We start from the raw sequence: 17,146 nt of genomic DNA on the forward strand, positions 1-17,146 counted from the left end.
GGTAGGGGCAAATGTCTTGTCTGGCCTAAATTTCCAAAGGCAGTGTTTTTACGTCATGGCGACCTCTGCAGTGTTGTTGTGTGTGGTGGCCAGGTGTTCTCGAGAGTACCGGGGCTGCATGCACTTAGGTGCATCCTTCCCTAGGCGCCCTTTGAGTAGTGCCCTTGCATATAGGGTTCCCTTCTCTGGTGTATTCAGGAAACCATTTCCATAGGGGTTTTTGCTGCTTGGCATTTACCTCGTGATTGGGGCCAGCTGGAGTTTCATGGCCCTTGTTTGGCCTCGGGTAGGGAGTGGTATCCTTCTGGTTGGGGCGTCAAGATGTTGTGCAGCCTGCCTACCTACACGGCAGCCGATTCCTGTTTCCTCTGGGGACGTTGTATTTTTGAGGGGTTTTTCTTGTTTTTGTTTTCTTGCCTGATGGGGGTCTGCCTGGTGTGGCTATTGTTCCACTTCTAATATTTTGGTGGCCTAATATTTTTGGTTTGCCTCTGCTAGGCCCCTTTGATTGTACACGTCGCAGGGGTTTCAATGTTTTGAGCTCCCACTTGTTAGCTTTGGGGCTTAACCGGTTAGCAACACCTTGCCCGGGCTTCCCGTAGCAATCAACTTACGGGCCATGGAGAACCCCGTCGGGGCTCGATGGACATATGGATGAGTCTTCCGAGTTCCAGCCTGCATCGTGCAGGTTCGAAGGTTACTGTGTCCCCTTGTCTCAGGGTGACAGTCACCTCTTTTGCCTCCGTCATGCTGTCTGTTGGATCAACAACACGTTTAACCCGAAATCTTGCAAGTCGTGTTCTCTGCTTATTCTCCAGTACTATTTTGATGACATTGCTGTTAGGGTACAGGCAACATCCACGTTCCATGCTAGGTTCAGGTTGCTGCAATGCGCTTGGTTTGTGTCCCACCCAGATGCCCCGCAGTTGACCCTCTTTGGTTATAGGACCCTGGACCTGGGGAGCATTAGACGCTTCAACTTTGGCCCAGTGTATCTTCCCAGGTCCTTCCCTTGTTGTTCGCTCTCCTCCTCCTCCTCCTCCTCCTCCTCCTCCTCCTCCTCCTCCTCCCTCCTCCTCCCTCCTCCTCCCTCCTCCTCCCCCCCCCCGGCCCTGCTTCCAGCTCCCAAACGTCTAAGGGTTTCAGAGTCGTGGCAGGGTATAGTTGGTAATGAGCCTCAGGCAGCTTTGGGGTCTGCCCCATTTGGATTGGGGATGGAGGCATTTGAGCCGGTTCCTTCTACGGAGGCTTCCGGGTCCCACCAGCAGGCCCCCTTCTTTTCAGCCTTTTCCCTGGACTCTGCTTTTTCTTTAGGGGTAGAGGGTATGGAGGACTGCTCTGCCCTGGGTCCCGACTTAGGGGATCCCAAGGCTAGGGATGAGTCGACCTGGGCGCCTTGGGCCCCCTTTGACCCTGCTTGGGTGTTAGTGCCCCCTTTGCGAAGCTTGTTGTTGCAGGGGAAGGGATTTTCTTACCCCCCCCCCCTCCCCCTTCCCTGTATGATTTGGAGTCGACTCCTTCTTGGGTTTGGTTCCGGGCTCTTTTGGGTTCCTCAGCCCCATTCCTACCGGAGGTTTTGTGCCTCTCGTATCTTCCCTAGGGAGGTTCGGAAGGCTCTTGCTGCATACCTCCTGCGAAACCCGGATTCCTCCTCCGTGATGGATCCGTCCTTATTTGAGTTCGGGTTTTCTTCCCCATATTGGGTGCGTTTGGAGGTTCCGGAGTCTTCCTGGCAGTCAGATCAACTGTCCTCTTAAAATAAAGTCGCTTTTCGCTTTTATGTGCACTATGGCCAAAATTGGACATAATTTGAAATGAAATTGGCTCACAAATGTGATATACTGTCCCATTTTCTGTTTGGAGACCTCCGGATTACTCGGTTAGGTTAGGAGAGTAAATTTTCAATTAATGGTTTTCGTGATGTTTTGAAACCTTAGGAGAACTTCTTGCCCTCCTAACCTACCAGAGGACCCTTAACTTGCTGTTTTTTAAAAAATATTCAATTTATTTTCAAATGTTTTTCATTTTCAAATTATGTCCATTTTCAGCCATACGGGCAAACAGCCAAATTCAGACATAATTTGTAAGGGATTGGGCAGATTGCCCATTCTTTTTGTGGAGGGGGGGGGGGCATGGCTTGGGTTCCATCGGTCCTGCACACTTGAGTGGCGAGAAACTTCTACCATTCTGCAGGTTTACCTGGGGCGAGTTGGAACACCCTAATGGTTGCTTGTGCCCCTGTGCTTTCTCGGGATGTTAGCCTTGTGCAGTTGCACGTGCAGGTTCCTACCCTTTCGGCATCCTTGGTTGCTAAGGATTTGCGCGCCCGTGGGCATGTGGCTTTGGTCTTGCTTCTTTTTCCTTCTCGAGCTGTCTTCGACCTGGCTTGAGGAGGATGTGGAGGAGTTGGGTGCCAGGCCTTCGTCAGGTGTGATGTTCTCGGCTGCTGGGGCGTTAGCCTCAATGTTGAAGCTGTTTGTGCCTGTCCTGAAGGTGGTGGTGTTCTGTGGAACCCTAACCCGAACCTGGGTTCGGGTTCCTGGTGAACTGGTGGAAATCTCGTCTGGTTCTGTCCCAGGTTCGGACCTGGCTGGGTCTTGTTTGGGATTCGCGGACTGCTTCCATGTCTCTACCTCCGGAGGCATTGCTGTGGCTGTGGTACCACCTTCGGCTGTTTCTGGGGGGTTCTGGGACACTGGGTGGTTGCTTGAGCAGTTGTGTGGGAGTTTGAACTTCGCTATGCTGGTCTACCTGGTGGGTCGGGTTTGGCTTCGGCTTCTGTTCTGGTTCCTTCAACTTCTCTCGCGATTGCTGGGTTCGTCCTCTGGGGGCCTTGAGTCGGTTGCTGTGTTGCCGGCTTCCTCTTTGGGATTTTCGGGGTTCAGTGCCTTGGTGCCTACCCAAGTGCTCACCAGGCCAGCCAGGGGCAATGGGGTCCATCCTTCCGTCGGGCTCACAGCACGGTGCAAGAGTTCGATGCGGTTTGGCTGTCGCTTCATGGGTTCGGGTCGCTCAGGGTTCGACCATTTGGCTCGATTCGTACTGTTCTCCGGTGGTTCATTGCCTGAACCGCGGGGGTTCCTTTCAGTCCTTGCCTCTTTGAGGCTAGTCGCTTCGAGTGGCTCATCTGCTGGCTTCTCGAGGTTTGGCTCTCAGTGTGGTTCATATCCAGGGAGTGTCCAATGTCCTGGCGGATGGCCTGTCTTGGCTCATTCCCTTGTTCACAGAATGGATGGTTGACGTCGACTCTTTCAGTTTGCTCTGCCGGACGTAAGGACTCCCAGACGTGGACCTCTTCGCATTGGTGTGGTCTCGGCATCTCCCTTTTTATGTGGAACCCTTACTTTCTTGCAAGGCTGTCGTGGTGGATGGGATAACCTGTACCTCTTCCCCCTGGTCCAGCTGTTGCTTCGTTTTCTGGCTCGGTTGGAATCCTATCAGAGGAGAGTTGTCCTCGTGGTCCCTTGATGGCTTTGGCTATGGTGGCTGGGAATGCGTTTTGGGTTGATCCGGTTTCCCACGTTCCCTGTTCCAGGGCTCGGGTCTCCCAGGTCATCCGAAAGGTTATTACATCTAGCCAGCCTGTGTTCTATCCTCGTGCCCATGACGTTAGGAAGTTTGCTGCTTTGGCTGCCATGTTTGGCAACGTGTCCAGGGCTGATATTCGGGCGTAGGGATTTTGGAGGATGAACAGGGTCCTGGCCGCCCTTTATTTGGTTATCATTCCTGCTCCTGGGCGTTCTGTGTTGCTTTGGGTTTGCAGGTTGCAGCCAGTTGTCTCGACTTCGCGTTAAGGAGTATTTGGCAGCCACTTCTCAGATAAGCCTCTTTTCCTAATCTTTGGTTAGGTAGCCCCGGGTAGCCGAAGGGGCTCCCCCACAGAAAACCAGCGTTGAATGTAATGAAACGCCATTTTCTGGGTGAGCCCCGGAGGTTCCCTGGCAACCCTCCATCCCTCCAGTCAGCGGTTTTTCGCGGTGTTTGATGTTTGCTTAGCTTCCAAACTGGAGTGCTGGGTAGCTGGAGTGGGGAGAGGAGGGCTGCAAGGACAAGCGGCGCGGCAGTGGAGTGTGATGTTTGCTTGTTTTTTTGGGATTGGAGGGAGTTCTTCCTCTCTTTTCAGTTTTTCGTTGTACTTTTCTTACCACGTGGGGTTTGTTTTGTTAGGCCCACCTTTCTGGGTGCCTAACCCTGCTCAATGGCAGATAAGGAAAACCCCCAACCACAGGGGGGTTTTCCAGGACCATTGCTCCCTGAAACCTTTCTGACGGGGCCAGGTTCTGGCCCGTGGTCCCCAATAGGCTGAACTCCATAGACTAATGTCCCGGTCTAATATATCACACATTAACCCAATAGCTCCAGGGAGCCTCCGGAGCTCACCCAGAAAATGACCTTTCATTTCTTTCAACACTGGTTTTTTCACAAAATATATACTTTTCAGTTGTGGTAATTATTTGACTTATAGAATACCATATACTGTATACTAATTACACAATATACTAATGTGGTTACATAATTCACTAGTTATATAATCTAAACTTAAACTTATATTTGTATTTTTGTGAAAAACAAATTTAAAAGCTATAGGCATAAAAAACAAAAATTCTTGGCAAAATATTTTTTTAAACAAAATTTCTCTACATATGCATATAATAATTAGAATACATTAGTTTTCTATTGTATACATATTGTTAAAAAATTTATTTTTATAAAATGACTACAGCTTTTATTGGAAAGAAATTATTTGATACAGGGTAACTGCAACTTTGATTCAAAATCATGGCTGCAAGACTGTGGGTTTATCCAGCGTACCGACGAGGACTTGGACTGGAAACAAGCCGATTCCTCGGGTAACCCATCTTTTGGCCCTCAATATGATCACACGCTGGGATCAAATGGTATTAATTTTGCTTATATGATTCATTTACTGTTGTTATTATTATTATTATTATTTTTATTGATATTATTATTATTATTACTATTATTATTATTATTATTATTATTATTATTATTATGTATTATTATTATTATGTATTATTATTATCATTCACACAATGAAATCACATTAATGTGATGTATCAGTGAGAAAACCAGTAGAAGAAATAATGAGAATTTGAACCTGCTTACTTGGTACTACCAAGCACACGCCCTAGACCACGACATGGTCAAAAGCAATATAACCTGACTACCTGTTGAGGATTTTGAGGATCGGTGTTCCGCAACCCGGTCTCTGACCAGGCCTCATAGTTACAGGTCTGATCAACCAGACTATTTGATGTGGTTGTTCACAGCCTAAGGTATGAGTCACAGCCTGGTTGATCATGTATCCTTTAACCACCGTGCTGCGCTGCCTTAAAATATGACACCCATGGTGTGCCAAAACTAAATTCTTTGCAAAAAATTATTTTCTCTTTTATTGTTAAAATGCAGTTTCTGATCACAGGAAACTAAAAAGAAATTGTGACATACTTTGGCTGTGATGAAGCTGAGAAGTTGAGGAAATTATGGGCACTGAGTGATGGAGCCCTCGGGGCCACTCGACCCACCACCCCGTGGGGCACCAGTTGTTGCAAATATAATTTTTCACAATTATTTTGACGTATCTCATTAATTTCTTCTGTTTTTTTTGCTGTAATATTATTTAAGTGTGTAATTTGTGGAATTTATATAGTTCTGCTATGCTCAAAATTATGGGGCTCATATGTACTTTACCTGAATAAACGTTTTTTGTTTTTTTTAATTTGGTATGTGTCATGTATGTTATATTCAACGATCAATAAGTGTTTTTGCTGTTATTATACTATATACACACACACACACGTTGTATATAACTATTTACATTTTTGTGCACCATAATGAACCACAAAGATCGAGTGTTGAGAGTTTATATACACACAACAAGAATCCAAGGCCAGCTTTGCAGCCGACAGCTGAGTGTGGCAGGGGCTGCCCTCCCAATACTTTTTTTACATAATTATTTCAAGTGTATGTGAATGGTTTTATATCTAGTTTTTTCTGCATGTTCCAGCCTTGGCGACTCTCTCGTTACTAAGGCTATCACAGCTAGCATGGATGCTGATGTTGTTCGTTCAATATGGGGTCTGTTTACAGGAATTCTGAGGCACAGGATGTGAGCCCCGTGTACCCGAGGGAGTTTTGAATCTCTCCCTATACCTAAAAATGCCACAGGACACTCTGCACACCCTCATTCCAGCGCCTCAAGGCGCTCTGTGCAGTGCAGTGGTTAAAGGTGCTTGCTGAGGTCCCTTTTGAACACTGCAAGAGGTCAGCCAGTTATGCCCTGTACATGTAAGGGGAAGAGTGTCGAAAAGTCTTGTGCCTCTGATCAACAACAAAGACCCAAGACCTCTCTCTCTCTCTCTCTCTTTTCTCTCAGCGTGTCTTTTGCATCTCTGCTTTTCATTGGGGTTATTTTGCACATCCTGCCATGCCTTCTGGTCTCATGTGGTGTTATTTTTGTGTGCAAATTTGAACCAGTCTTTCTAATATTTTTGAAGTGAAAATTATTATGTATCTCTCCTGTCTGCATTCTAGGGAATAGATTTAAAATTTTTAGGCAGTCCCAATAATATAGATGTTTTATCAAGTGGATTCTAGCGGAAAAAGATCTTTGCACGCTCTCCAGATCAGCAGCCAGCTTTGAATGTTAGTGTGCCACAATATTCCACTCTAGAGAGCACTTGTGTCGTAAAAAAATATCATCATTGGCATGGCATCTCTTATTTGGCAGGTTCTTGTTAACCAACATGTCATTTTTCTTGCAGCTGTAACAGCTACTTTGTTGTGTCTTTTAAAGGGTTTTCCAACATGATTACTCCTAAATCTTTTTATGTTGCTTGTTCATTCAATAGTGTGGTTGACTGTTTTATATATGGTTTCTACTTTAATGCTTTTGTTTTTTACATAGTGCAGTAATTAGAACTTATCCTCACTATACATCATGTTTGATCAGTTGACCTGAGATTCAAATGAATCCTCTAGGAGTGCTGAGGCTTCACTGTAACCCAGTCACATTTCACACACAAAGACTGCATGCACTCTGGTCCAGGAGTTCTACCTTCAACCAGTTCTACCTCCTCGCTTGTTTTCAAATGAACAGTGAAATCGCATTAATGCTTTTTATCAGTGAAAAAATCAGTAGGAGCCATGAGGACGATTCAAACCTTCACACTTGGTATTTCCAAGTGGTCTAGGATATGTGTGCATTATTATACTCCCAATGTTTATTGCAACAGCCTGTAATCATTCATACCATATACTGTTCTCATTATACTACGCTGTTTGTAACCCGAGATATAGATATTTATCTATTTATTACTTATTATTATTATTATTAGTTATTATTTTTATTATTATATATTGTTTAAATAGAAGTTATTGTTAAATACTGTAGTTGTGTTAACCTGTTCCAGCCTAGTAGATACAAGAATACAATACCTTGACTTTTGCATGCAAATGCAGAATTTCATTGTTCTTTTAAATGTATACCAACACATTAGTGGAACTTCATGCTTCAAAGTATAATACTAATAGTGTCAATATTTTAACAGTAATAATTTGAGCAGCTAATTATAAATATATGACTTTTTTCTGTTTAAGGCCCTTTTCTTCAGCCATAAAATATTGTCATACATTTCTTAATAAAATGACAATTTACAGGCTATTACGTGTATGTCGCAAACACAAACGGAGAACCTGGTCAGTTGGCTAGCCTTAAGGTTGACTACTTGTATCCAGCTTCTGAGAATGTGTGTTACATTCGTTTCTGGTACTACATGCATGCTGACTCTAACATTATTGCTTCTAATGTTGATTTGGGAACTCTCAGGGTGAAATTGGAGGGTATGTTCGACGCTTTTTTAATATATCTCCATGTACTACATATATTGCATGCTTCATATGTAAATATTATAGATGATATACATATATAGCTCATACAAAAATTTATTAACACTTCAAAAGGATTTGTAAATTCACATTTAAAGTTTTTTTACTTTACCAGTAAGAAGTGGTCAGCGAATTACTCTAGCATCTATCAGTGGTAACCATGATGAAGTATGGGACGAGAAAGTTTTATCAATAAACATGGACAAATCTTATTCTGTTTTCTTCGAAGCCGAGACTGGGACATCTGAATACACCTACATTGCCTTAGATGATGTATCTTTCACCCCTGTAAGTTTGTTACTGAAAATTTTGTATTGCATAACAGTATGCAATAACAGTCTTTATAATTGACTTTATAACAATTGGCAATTATTGGCAATAATTGACTTTATAACAATTGGCAATTATTGGCAATAATTGACTTAATAACAATTGGCAATTATTGGCAATAATTGACTTTATAACAATTGGCAATTATTGGCAATAATTGACTTAATAACAATTGGCAATTATTGGCAATAATTGACTTATAACAGTCAAGTATTGTACAGTAAGTCTATGAAGATACAGAATATGTAAAATTATACAGTAGTATATATAAACAGCATTTTCTTAATTGTTTAAATACTCTTAGGTTGTTAGTACAGATTTTGGTGATTGTACATTCTTGTAAAGCCACTAACATGCATAGCATTTCAGTTAAGTCTTATAACTAACCAAATTTGCAGTGGGTTCAAGTTGCAAGGTGAACCTTAATAAAAAATTAAACTTGGACTGAGATATACAAAATGAAATTTAACTAAAATTACTAATGTGATTGGTGTATGTGACATTAGTAACAGTGTAAGGGGAGGTAATGAGAAATTATCTTTGAGTCAATTTTTTAGTTAGGTGAGCTATTTTTTTAACTAGGTGAGCTAGTAGCCCCAGGTGGGATGCTACATGAGATTTTGTACTGCATTGTTTTACTGTTGAATGAAGTATAACTTGAACAATTTTGTACTTCATTAGGAAGGGTGTTCCGTGTATTTGGTCCCCTCTAATTGCATGGATTGTTTGCTTTGATTTAGTCAGACTGGGGAATATCAGAGATACTTATTTCTGGTGTGATGTTCATAGGTTCTATTATGCCCATTTTGTTAGAGTTTAAAATCAGAGCTAGTATTGATAAGACTTTGTTAATATAAGTAGCACAAGAGACTGTATGGAATGAGTGTATGTTCAGCATATCAGAAAAAATTTATATATTTCTGATAACTGATTTTTGCAGGGTAATGATGGGTTTGAAGCAGTTTGTGGTGGTTGAGCCTAAAGCTTACTCAATTTTCAGGAATGTAAAACAGGTGTTGGTCCACCACCAATCAATAGTACCTGCGAGCCTGATGAACTACAGTGCAGGACAGGAGAGTGTATTCCTGCAGCTTTCTTCTGTGATTGCTTTGCAGACTGTATTGATGGTTCTGACGAAATTGACTGTAGTGAGTATTTTATAATAAACTATACAGTGTGGTAGCATAATCATTTAAAATAAGGTTATATGATTTTTCTGGGCTATTATTTCACTCAAAATTATATAAAAATATGAATAAATATTAATATTGCTGCAAATATTTGTAATTCATACAGTATCTCATCTCTTAAACCTATCAGCAATTTGACCCTGTACTATATTTGATTTACTTGATTCTGAGAGAATATTTTAAGGCACTAAAAGAAATTAAATCCTCCAGGAATTAATTTGTAAAATCTATATAAAAAATATAAATGTCCATTCAAATTGAAGACTAACATACTGGTATAACATAAAAACATCCACAAACACCACTTCTTACTCACATATATTGTACTTACATACCTTATCATACAAACTAAAGATTTTGTAATTAGTGAATTGCCACCTCATACAAGCTAGTTAATTCCTAGAACTTATAGTAAATTTTTTTTAGGATGTCATTTATTTTGTTTTGATCACCTTTGTTAACATGTGCAGTCATCAATCATTTCTTTGTTAAAAGTATTGTAATTTATTTATTTATTCATTCACTTATTTATTTATGTGTTTGCACCAGGTGACTCTTGTACAACAGTGATGACACGTCCTTCTATAAAGACAACTCAAGGATATACGAGCAGCACCACCACCACTACACCAAACCCCAATGCCTGTCTCGACACCGAGTTTGCATGTGATGACAATTGGTACACCTGTATTCCATCCCTTCTCCTCTGCGATGGGATTGCAGATTGTCCCAATGAGGGCGATGAGAAACATTGTCCAGGTATAAATTATAATAGAAATTCAAGTAGTATGATATGTTTAAAATAATCTGATTTCATCTCACCATACTCGACCCTTTCTCGGTGAATGATGTTCCTCTTCTTTCCCTTACTCTTCCTCTGTCAAGCATCTCTTGAACCCAGAATCTGTCAGCTTTTCGGCTTGCTTTCTGTAGCCTGCAGTAGAGTTGGTCAGTTCCTTTCTTTATGTTTAGGGTCAATCCTTTTGGATCAGGAGTCCTTCCCAGCACTACATTGGGTTATTGCAGGTTGGTTGGATACAGGTATTGTCAAGGTAGCCATGGAACTTCGGGATGCTTATTGGCACATCCCAATACATGCCAGGTTTGAGGACTGGCAAGGTTTTGTTGTGGGATGTCAGGGTACTTCCATTTGCCTTGAACCTTGCCTCCCATGTGTTTACCAGGGTAGTGAGGGTCATTGTAGCCAGCTGCATCTCTTAGGGGTTCATGTGTTGGCCTCCCTTGACGACTGGCTGCTGTGGACCACAGTCAATCTGCGCGACAACTGGCCAGGGATCTGGGGGTTTTCCAGGTCACCAGATTCGGGTTCTGGTAAAATGGAGGAAATTCCATTTGATTCCTTCCCAGTTTCAGACTTGACTGGACCTCATTTGGAACTCTGTCAGCATCTCTTTCCCTGACTCCAGCTGCTATGCTGCACCTGCAACTTCACCGCCGTTTGGTGCTAGATTGGTTCCAAGGTGACTTGCCCAGCTGGTCAAGCAGTTATGCGAGAGCCTGAACTTTCTTCATTGGCTTTTTCCTGGGGAGGGTTTGGCTCCGGGCATTGTGCCAGTTTCTCTGGTTATGCCTGTTCTGCCACTCCCGGGAATGGTGTGTTAAGGTTCTGCCTGCCCTTCGTCAACTCTTGCTTTGCTGACTTCCCCTTCAGGCTTTTTTTGGAAATCAGTTCTGTGGTGCCACCCTCCGCATCTCTTGATGTGTTCATAGATGTCTTGTCACAGGGTTGGGTCTTCATAACCAGTGCTCACGAGGCCAAGCAGGTGGTGGTGGTCAGGCCAGTTCTTTTGGGTGCACATGTTGTGTGAGCCTACAGCTGTGTGGCATGCCCTGAGCAGAATTCAGGCTGGCAGTGTTTACTCATGAGAAATTACAAATGGCTGACCCCCAATGCAGTGCACACATATATTAATTTATTTATTCATGTAATTAGACCTCTTCATTCTTCAAAAACAGTTAACTTTGACAAGCAAGATAACTCCATCATTAAAGGTAAATAATATGCAGTGGTACCTTCATTTTCAAATTCAATCCGTTCCCAGAGATGATTCGAAAACCAAAGTGAATTTTCCCATAAGAGATAATGTAAATTGAAATAATCCGTTCAACACCTCCAAAAATATTAACTTAAAAATAAAATTTATACATACTACTACTTATATTTTGTACTACAGTATGTACAAGTACATCTTACCTTTACTGAGGACTCTTGTTGGAAGATGGTGAGGAAGGGGGGAGGAGGAGAGGTGTTAGTATTTGGAAGGGACGTCCCCCTTCCATTATAACAGCAGTGATGATATTTCTGGGTTACTCTCTCTATCTTACGTTTTGCAGGCATACCACTAGGACCTGGATGTGGCTCACTGCTTGCTTGTCTTACTAAGAATCTGTCTATAGACACTTGTTTTTCCATACATTTTAACACATCAGTCTCTGTGGTGTAGTGGTAAGACACTCGCCTGGCGTTCCGCGAGCGCTATGTCATGGGTTTGTATCCTGGCCGGGGAGGATTTACTGGGCGCAATTCCTTAAATGTAGCCTCTGTTTAACGCAACAGTAAAATGTATACTTGGATGAAAAAACGATTCTTCGCGGCAGGGGATCGTATTCCAGGGACCTGCCCGAAACGCTACGCGTACTAGTGGCTGTACAAGAATGTAACAACTCTTGTATATATCTCAAAAAAAAAAAAAAAAAAAAAAAAAAAAAAAAAAAAAAAAAAAAAAAAACTTGTCTGTAGTGAGACATCACATTGTCTCACTATGAATGATCTCTCATTTTTTCTCTATCGTCATCCTCACAACTATTTTCTTAGGTTGAACTTTATCACTGACTTACTTTCTTTGGAATCCATGGCGTGATATATAATAAGGACTTTCATGTTCAGAAATCAAAAAAAGCACAAAAACAATTAAATTGTTCACAAAGAATTCAAGCGTGGTTGTCACTAGGCAGGAGACACTGGTAAATTGAAATAAATCTGTACAAATTTAAAGGTCAATGGGGTAAACACTTAATAACACAAAGGAAGTAAACTGACTTGAATAGGTAATTTAGAAAATTATATACTGTACAATAAGTAACTTTTCTTATCGTGTAATGATTGAGACCCAAATTTGGCTGTACCTCATCATAAGTAGATTTAAGACAGTCGAGTTTAGCTGGATTCCCAGCTGTATTAGTGTTGCCTCTACAAACATAGCTGCAAAAGTGGTTGTTCATGCTTGTCCCATCTTCGAGAAACAAATCTCTTACTCAGATTTCTACCATGTCTTTCATAATGCAATCTGCAACGATTGGATTGATAGATGGTTAGCTATTACAAATAAACTACTGTATTTGCTGTCAAATGTGTCCTATCCCTGTGGTCTTCCTCCTATCATCAAAACAGCAGGTGGGAAATGTGTCTAAATAGGTTATGTACTGGTCACATTAAATGGAAGAGAGATCTACACCTTACAGAAAGAACTGCTTTGTTGAGTTAATTAACAGTCACACACCTGCTCATAGAATGTCCCAATTTCTGGATTATTGGAAATTTTGCTTTCCCACAGTGCCATTGAGTCATATGTCCCCTGAATCCAATAACTTTGACATCCCTTGTCTTAGGTCTTTCTACTCTCATATTGGCATCCTGAATAATTTGATTAACTCTTGTAATATTATCTAACAAACACTACTACATATAGTATTATAGGCATTGTTTTTTTTATATTTACTCACTTCTGGGACAGAGTTAACACACTCTGGTCTCCTTCAGGGGCTGAGATATCATATTCTGTCTTTTTCATAGGTCGAGTTACAATTAAAGCAATAGCAGGGTTTGTATAAATATATACATAATAATAGGCTGGCAGGCTGTAGGATGTAATTTTATCATATCCGAATGCACATTTTCAAATGTTTACACTTCTGTAATATTTATAATACAGAAAAGACTCCTTGTGACTCCGGATTTTTCTACTGCGCTGACCGTTTCATGGAGGTCCCATGTATGCGGGTATCTAACCTATGTGATGGCAAGGTGCAATGCCAAACTTACAAAGCTGATGAGTCTCTCTGTGGACAGTGTCCTGACAACTACTGTCAAAATAATGGCGAATGTGATGCTGCAAATGGGGGTGCCCCAGTCTGCAAGTATGTATGATCATTTATAATTATTTGTCAAATTTTTTTATAAATAAGGCAGATATGTAAATGACAGTTTCAAATTTAATTTAGTTTATAGTATATATAGTGTCCCATATTGTTTTCATGTAACAGTCATGAGTCAGAAACCAAAAGAAATATATGTATATTCTCTCTTCATTTCCAATGTTTCTCTCATCCATAGAGCTTCAAAATAATTTCATCCACAAGCTTCCTTGAATTTGTGAGCCAGCTCTATTGGTGCTAAATATGTATTATTGATTTGATTTTCGTAATATAATCTGTAAGTATATAACATAACTTTTTAGATGCCCCAGCAAGTACACTGGTAACCGATGTGAGTTGGTGGCTGCTCCGACTACCACTCTCACCCCAGTCTCGACCCTCACCACCACCACCAAACAGCCTCCCAGGGCTGGTCTCGGCCCAGGTGCTATTGTTGGCATTGTGCTTGGTGTTCTCCTCTGTATTATTCTACTAGCACTATTAGCTTATTATTTTATAAAAAAGAGACAGTAAGTACCCTTTTCAATAACTTCTTTATAGATATAGACAAAGTTATTGGTTATTCATTTCTTAACTGAAAAGGTATCAATATACAGTAATTTTTCTTTTAAAGTAGTCAATAAATTTAAAACTTGCTTGTATTTCTAATATAAATTTTTGTTATAGCCCTTTCATTCTGATTTTTGCCAAGAATATTATTATTTTTAGTTATGTTACATTTTAAGTTTCTATATATTAGTACTCTACAACTAAGTGAAAATAATTTCTATACCATTAATACAATTGTTTGTCACACTAATACTGCTATATCAACCCATCCTCTCACATAGTACACCACATTTTGACATCAAAATTCCAAATGGACAAATAAAGGAGTACAGAGGAAGCTCGGTTAACGAATTTAATCCGTTCCATCACCAAGCTCGTCACGTGAAACGCTTGTCTTGCGAAACGAATTTCCCCATTTAAAATAATTGAAATACTATTAATCCATTCACCCTCGAAAAACATCAATATGAAATTTTATAATGTAATTATAATACTGTAGATGTAATTATTATAATTGTTTTGTTTTACCGTTTTCAATTGTACTTTACCTTATGAAGAGTCGTTGCTGGCTTGAGGGAGACTATGGGGAGGTGGGGAGGAGGAGAGGGGTTACGGTGTGGAGGGAGAATCCACCTCTGAGTCAGGCGAGCTCTCTCTTCTTGTGAATTTCACCCCACTGGGACCAGGTTGTGGTTCAATATCACTTGCTCGTTTTTTCTGTACCTTTCCAAAGAACGTATGTATTGACACTTGCTTTTGTCTTTGTGTCTTTTGTATATCTGGGATGGACTGATCAAACAACACTTAATACCAACCAACCACTGGGACTTGTACACAATTTATATACAGTACTGTAATTATATAAATATCCTACACCTAATTATAGAAATAGCACCACAAATATGACAAAGGTTGTCACTGCACTTATCGTATTGTAGAAAACCACAGAGCATCCCACAGAACTTGGGCCGGTCATCATAGTGTGCCCACCTCTAGCTAAGTGAACGAATCATTGGCGCACTTCTCTGTCCAACCGCCAGAGTTCCAATAATATTTCTTTTCAAACCATATCCCCAATTTCTTTCGTTTTTGCCTCATTGAGTTCCAAATTGGTTTCCTTCATTTAACACTGATTTGTCCACATATTTTCAATCTATGAATGTACTTGAGACTTTATTTTCTTTCATTGAATTGATGTTTATATTCTCTTAGAGGGGAACAGCCTCACACTGTGACGATGCACTGCGCATGTGCAAAACCAGCAACTTATCTGGCGGAAATTTAAAATGTCTTTCCCAAACAAACCATCACAGTTATCAACGCTAACACATTCTTCCAAAAAGGGACCCCTTCCTTACAACATGAGCTGTGAGAAGGGATAGCTCTAAAGTTTGCTAGCAGGAGTCACCTATTACCAACCTGTGTAAAATAAAAAAAAAGCTCTCCACCTTGTACTTCTATTCTCTTCTTTAGCATTAAAAATTTTTCCAAGTTTATCCTTAACATTCACATTTGCCCAACCACCAGCCTTGCTGTCAAATTCCTTTCTTCTATGTCAGAGAGCTTCCTATTTTCTTAGTAATTTTCTGAATAATTTTCTCCTTATCTTCTCATTTGCTGTCTTTTTTGTTTAAACTTAAATGGAAAAACTTAAGCTTAAACTTGGATTTCACATACCGTGTACACCACCATTTTCTTTACCCTCTCAGTTCTTCACTTTGATTCTATAAAATCAACATCTTTTATCACCTGCTCTTGCCACCTCATTCCACCATTTCTGCATAAAAGCTTCTTTCCATCTTGGTTACCTGCTTTAAAAAAAACACTGTTTTGTGTAGTACCAGCTTGTATGGTTGAATTTTTCAGTACTGTCATTAGTTGTGAACCTTAATGATCATTCCCGCCTCCAGGTTCCAACCTTTGAGAGAGGAAAGCAATTGGGATGACCCTCGCCATCAGCCTTATTTCGGGCTGGATATGCCACAACCCACAGAAGATGAATATCCCTTGGAAGATATCCACAAATCTAATACTGCAGAAGGAGCTTCTAACCCATCTTTCCTCAAAGATTTTGATGAATCTTCATCAAGTAAACCTGTATCAGACTTGTAAGCTTATTTATATACATATTAGACTTGATATAATGAGTATCTCATTACTGTATTTTCCTATTATAGGTATTTATTTAACTTTCAGGATATGACCTGTATGTTCATGTAATTTCCTGTGGCAAGTATTCCATATAGGTATTTCCAAATACATACCTGTAAAATATGTATAAAGCAAGACAATTGTGATAAAGCATGACATTATATATATGGTATATATATATTCTTAGGGGGATATTTTTAATTGTTCTAGGTTATTAATAGTAAGGTATTTTATCTCAATATATTTCTCTGTAATATTTTAAGCATTGTATGTAGATAAAATTGTAGAGTCCAAATTAAACATTTTGCTAGTCCATATTTTATACTTGCCTTTTCTCTAACCTTTTGGAAGCACAATGTTATTATAAAGCCTTCATAACTTATTAACTATGTACCCACAACCAGGAGGGTAGAAAAAGCCTATACTACTCTATCCCTTTGAGATGTATTTTATTGTCTAGATAAGCATACTTGAATTACCCACAACCTAATGGCCATTGGGTGCCATAAGATGGAAGAAACAGGATGATAAAATCATGTTAGGAACTAAATTGTAGTTCATCTCACCCACCTATTTAGGTCATAGTACATGCACAATCCTGGAAAAAGCAAATGACATCACCAGGCATTATGGTATGGTTCCCCATAATCAGGGACAGGAAGCCAGTTATATTGAGGTTTCACCAGGCCAACTACTGCCCTTCCTAAGAAGGAAACCTACAACAATTGCTAAGCTTTCAGGTAACTATTTAGTGCTAGGTGAAAAAGGCTTGTCCTGTCATGGGAATTAAAACCCAGAACATTTTGGATGTGCTTACCCCTGTGCCACAATTTTGCAAAATA

General features: G+C 40.5%; 1 protein-coding gene across 1 annotated transcript in view; it reads left to right on the forward strand.

Annotated features, from left to right (window-relative positions):
- The window catches only part of LOC123774758 (MAM and LDL-receptor class A domain-containing protein 1), a 152,699-nt gene extending 136,073 nt beyond the window's left edge, over positions 1-16,626 (forward strand). Inside the window, 8 exon segments of the mRNA XM_069310826.1 lie at positions 4,754-4,898; positions 7,681-7,863; positions 8,024-8,196; positions 9,239-9,386; positions 9,978-10,187; positions 13,382-13,586; positions 13,907-14,113; positions 16,064-16,626. Coding sequence (XP_069166927.1) covers positions 4,754-4,898; positions 7,681-7,863; positions 8,024-8,196; positions 9,239-9,386; positions 9,978-10,187; positions 13,382-13,586; positions 13,907-14,113; positions 16,064-16,265 — 1,473 coding nt within the window. The 3' untranslated portion in view covers positions 16,266-16,626.
- The last annotated feature ends 520 nt before the right edge of the window (positions 16,627-17,146 follow it).

This window comes from Procambarus clarkii, chromosome 68 (assembly GCF_040958095.1).
Source record: "Procambarus clarkii isolate CNS0578487 chromosome 68, FALCON_Pclarkii_2.0, whole genome shotgun sequence".
Taxonomy (NCBI): Eukaryota; Metazoa; Arthropoda; class Malacostraca; order Decapoda; family Cambaridae; genus Procambarus; species Procambarus clarkii.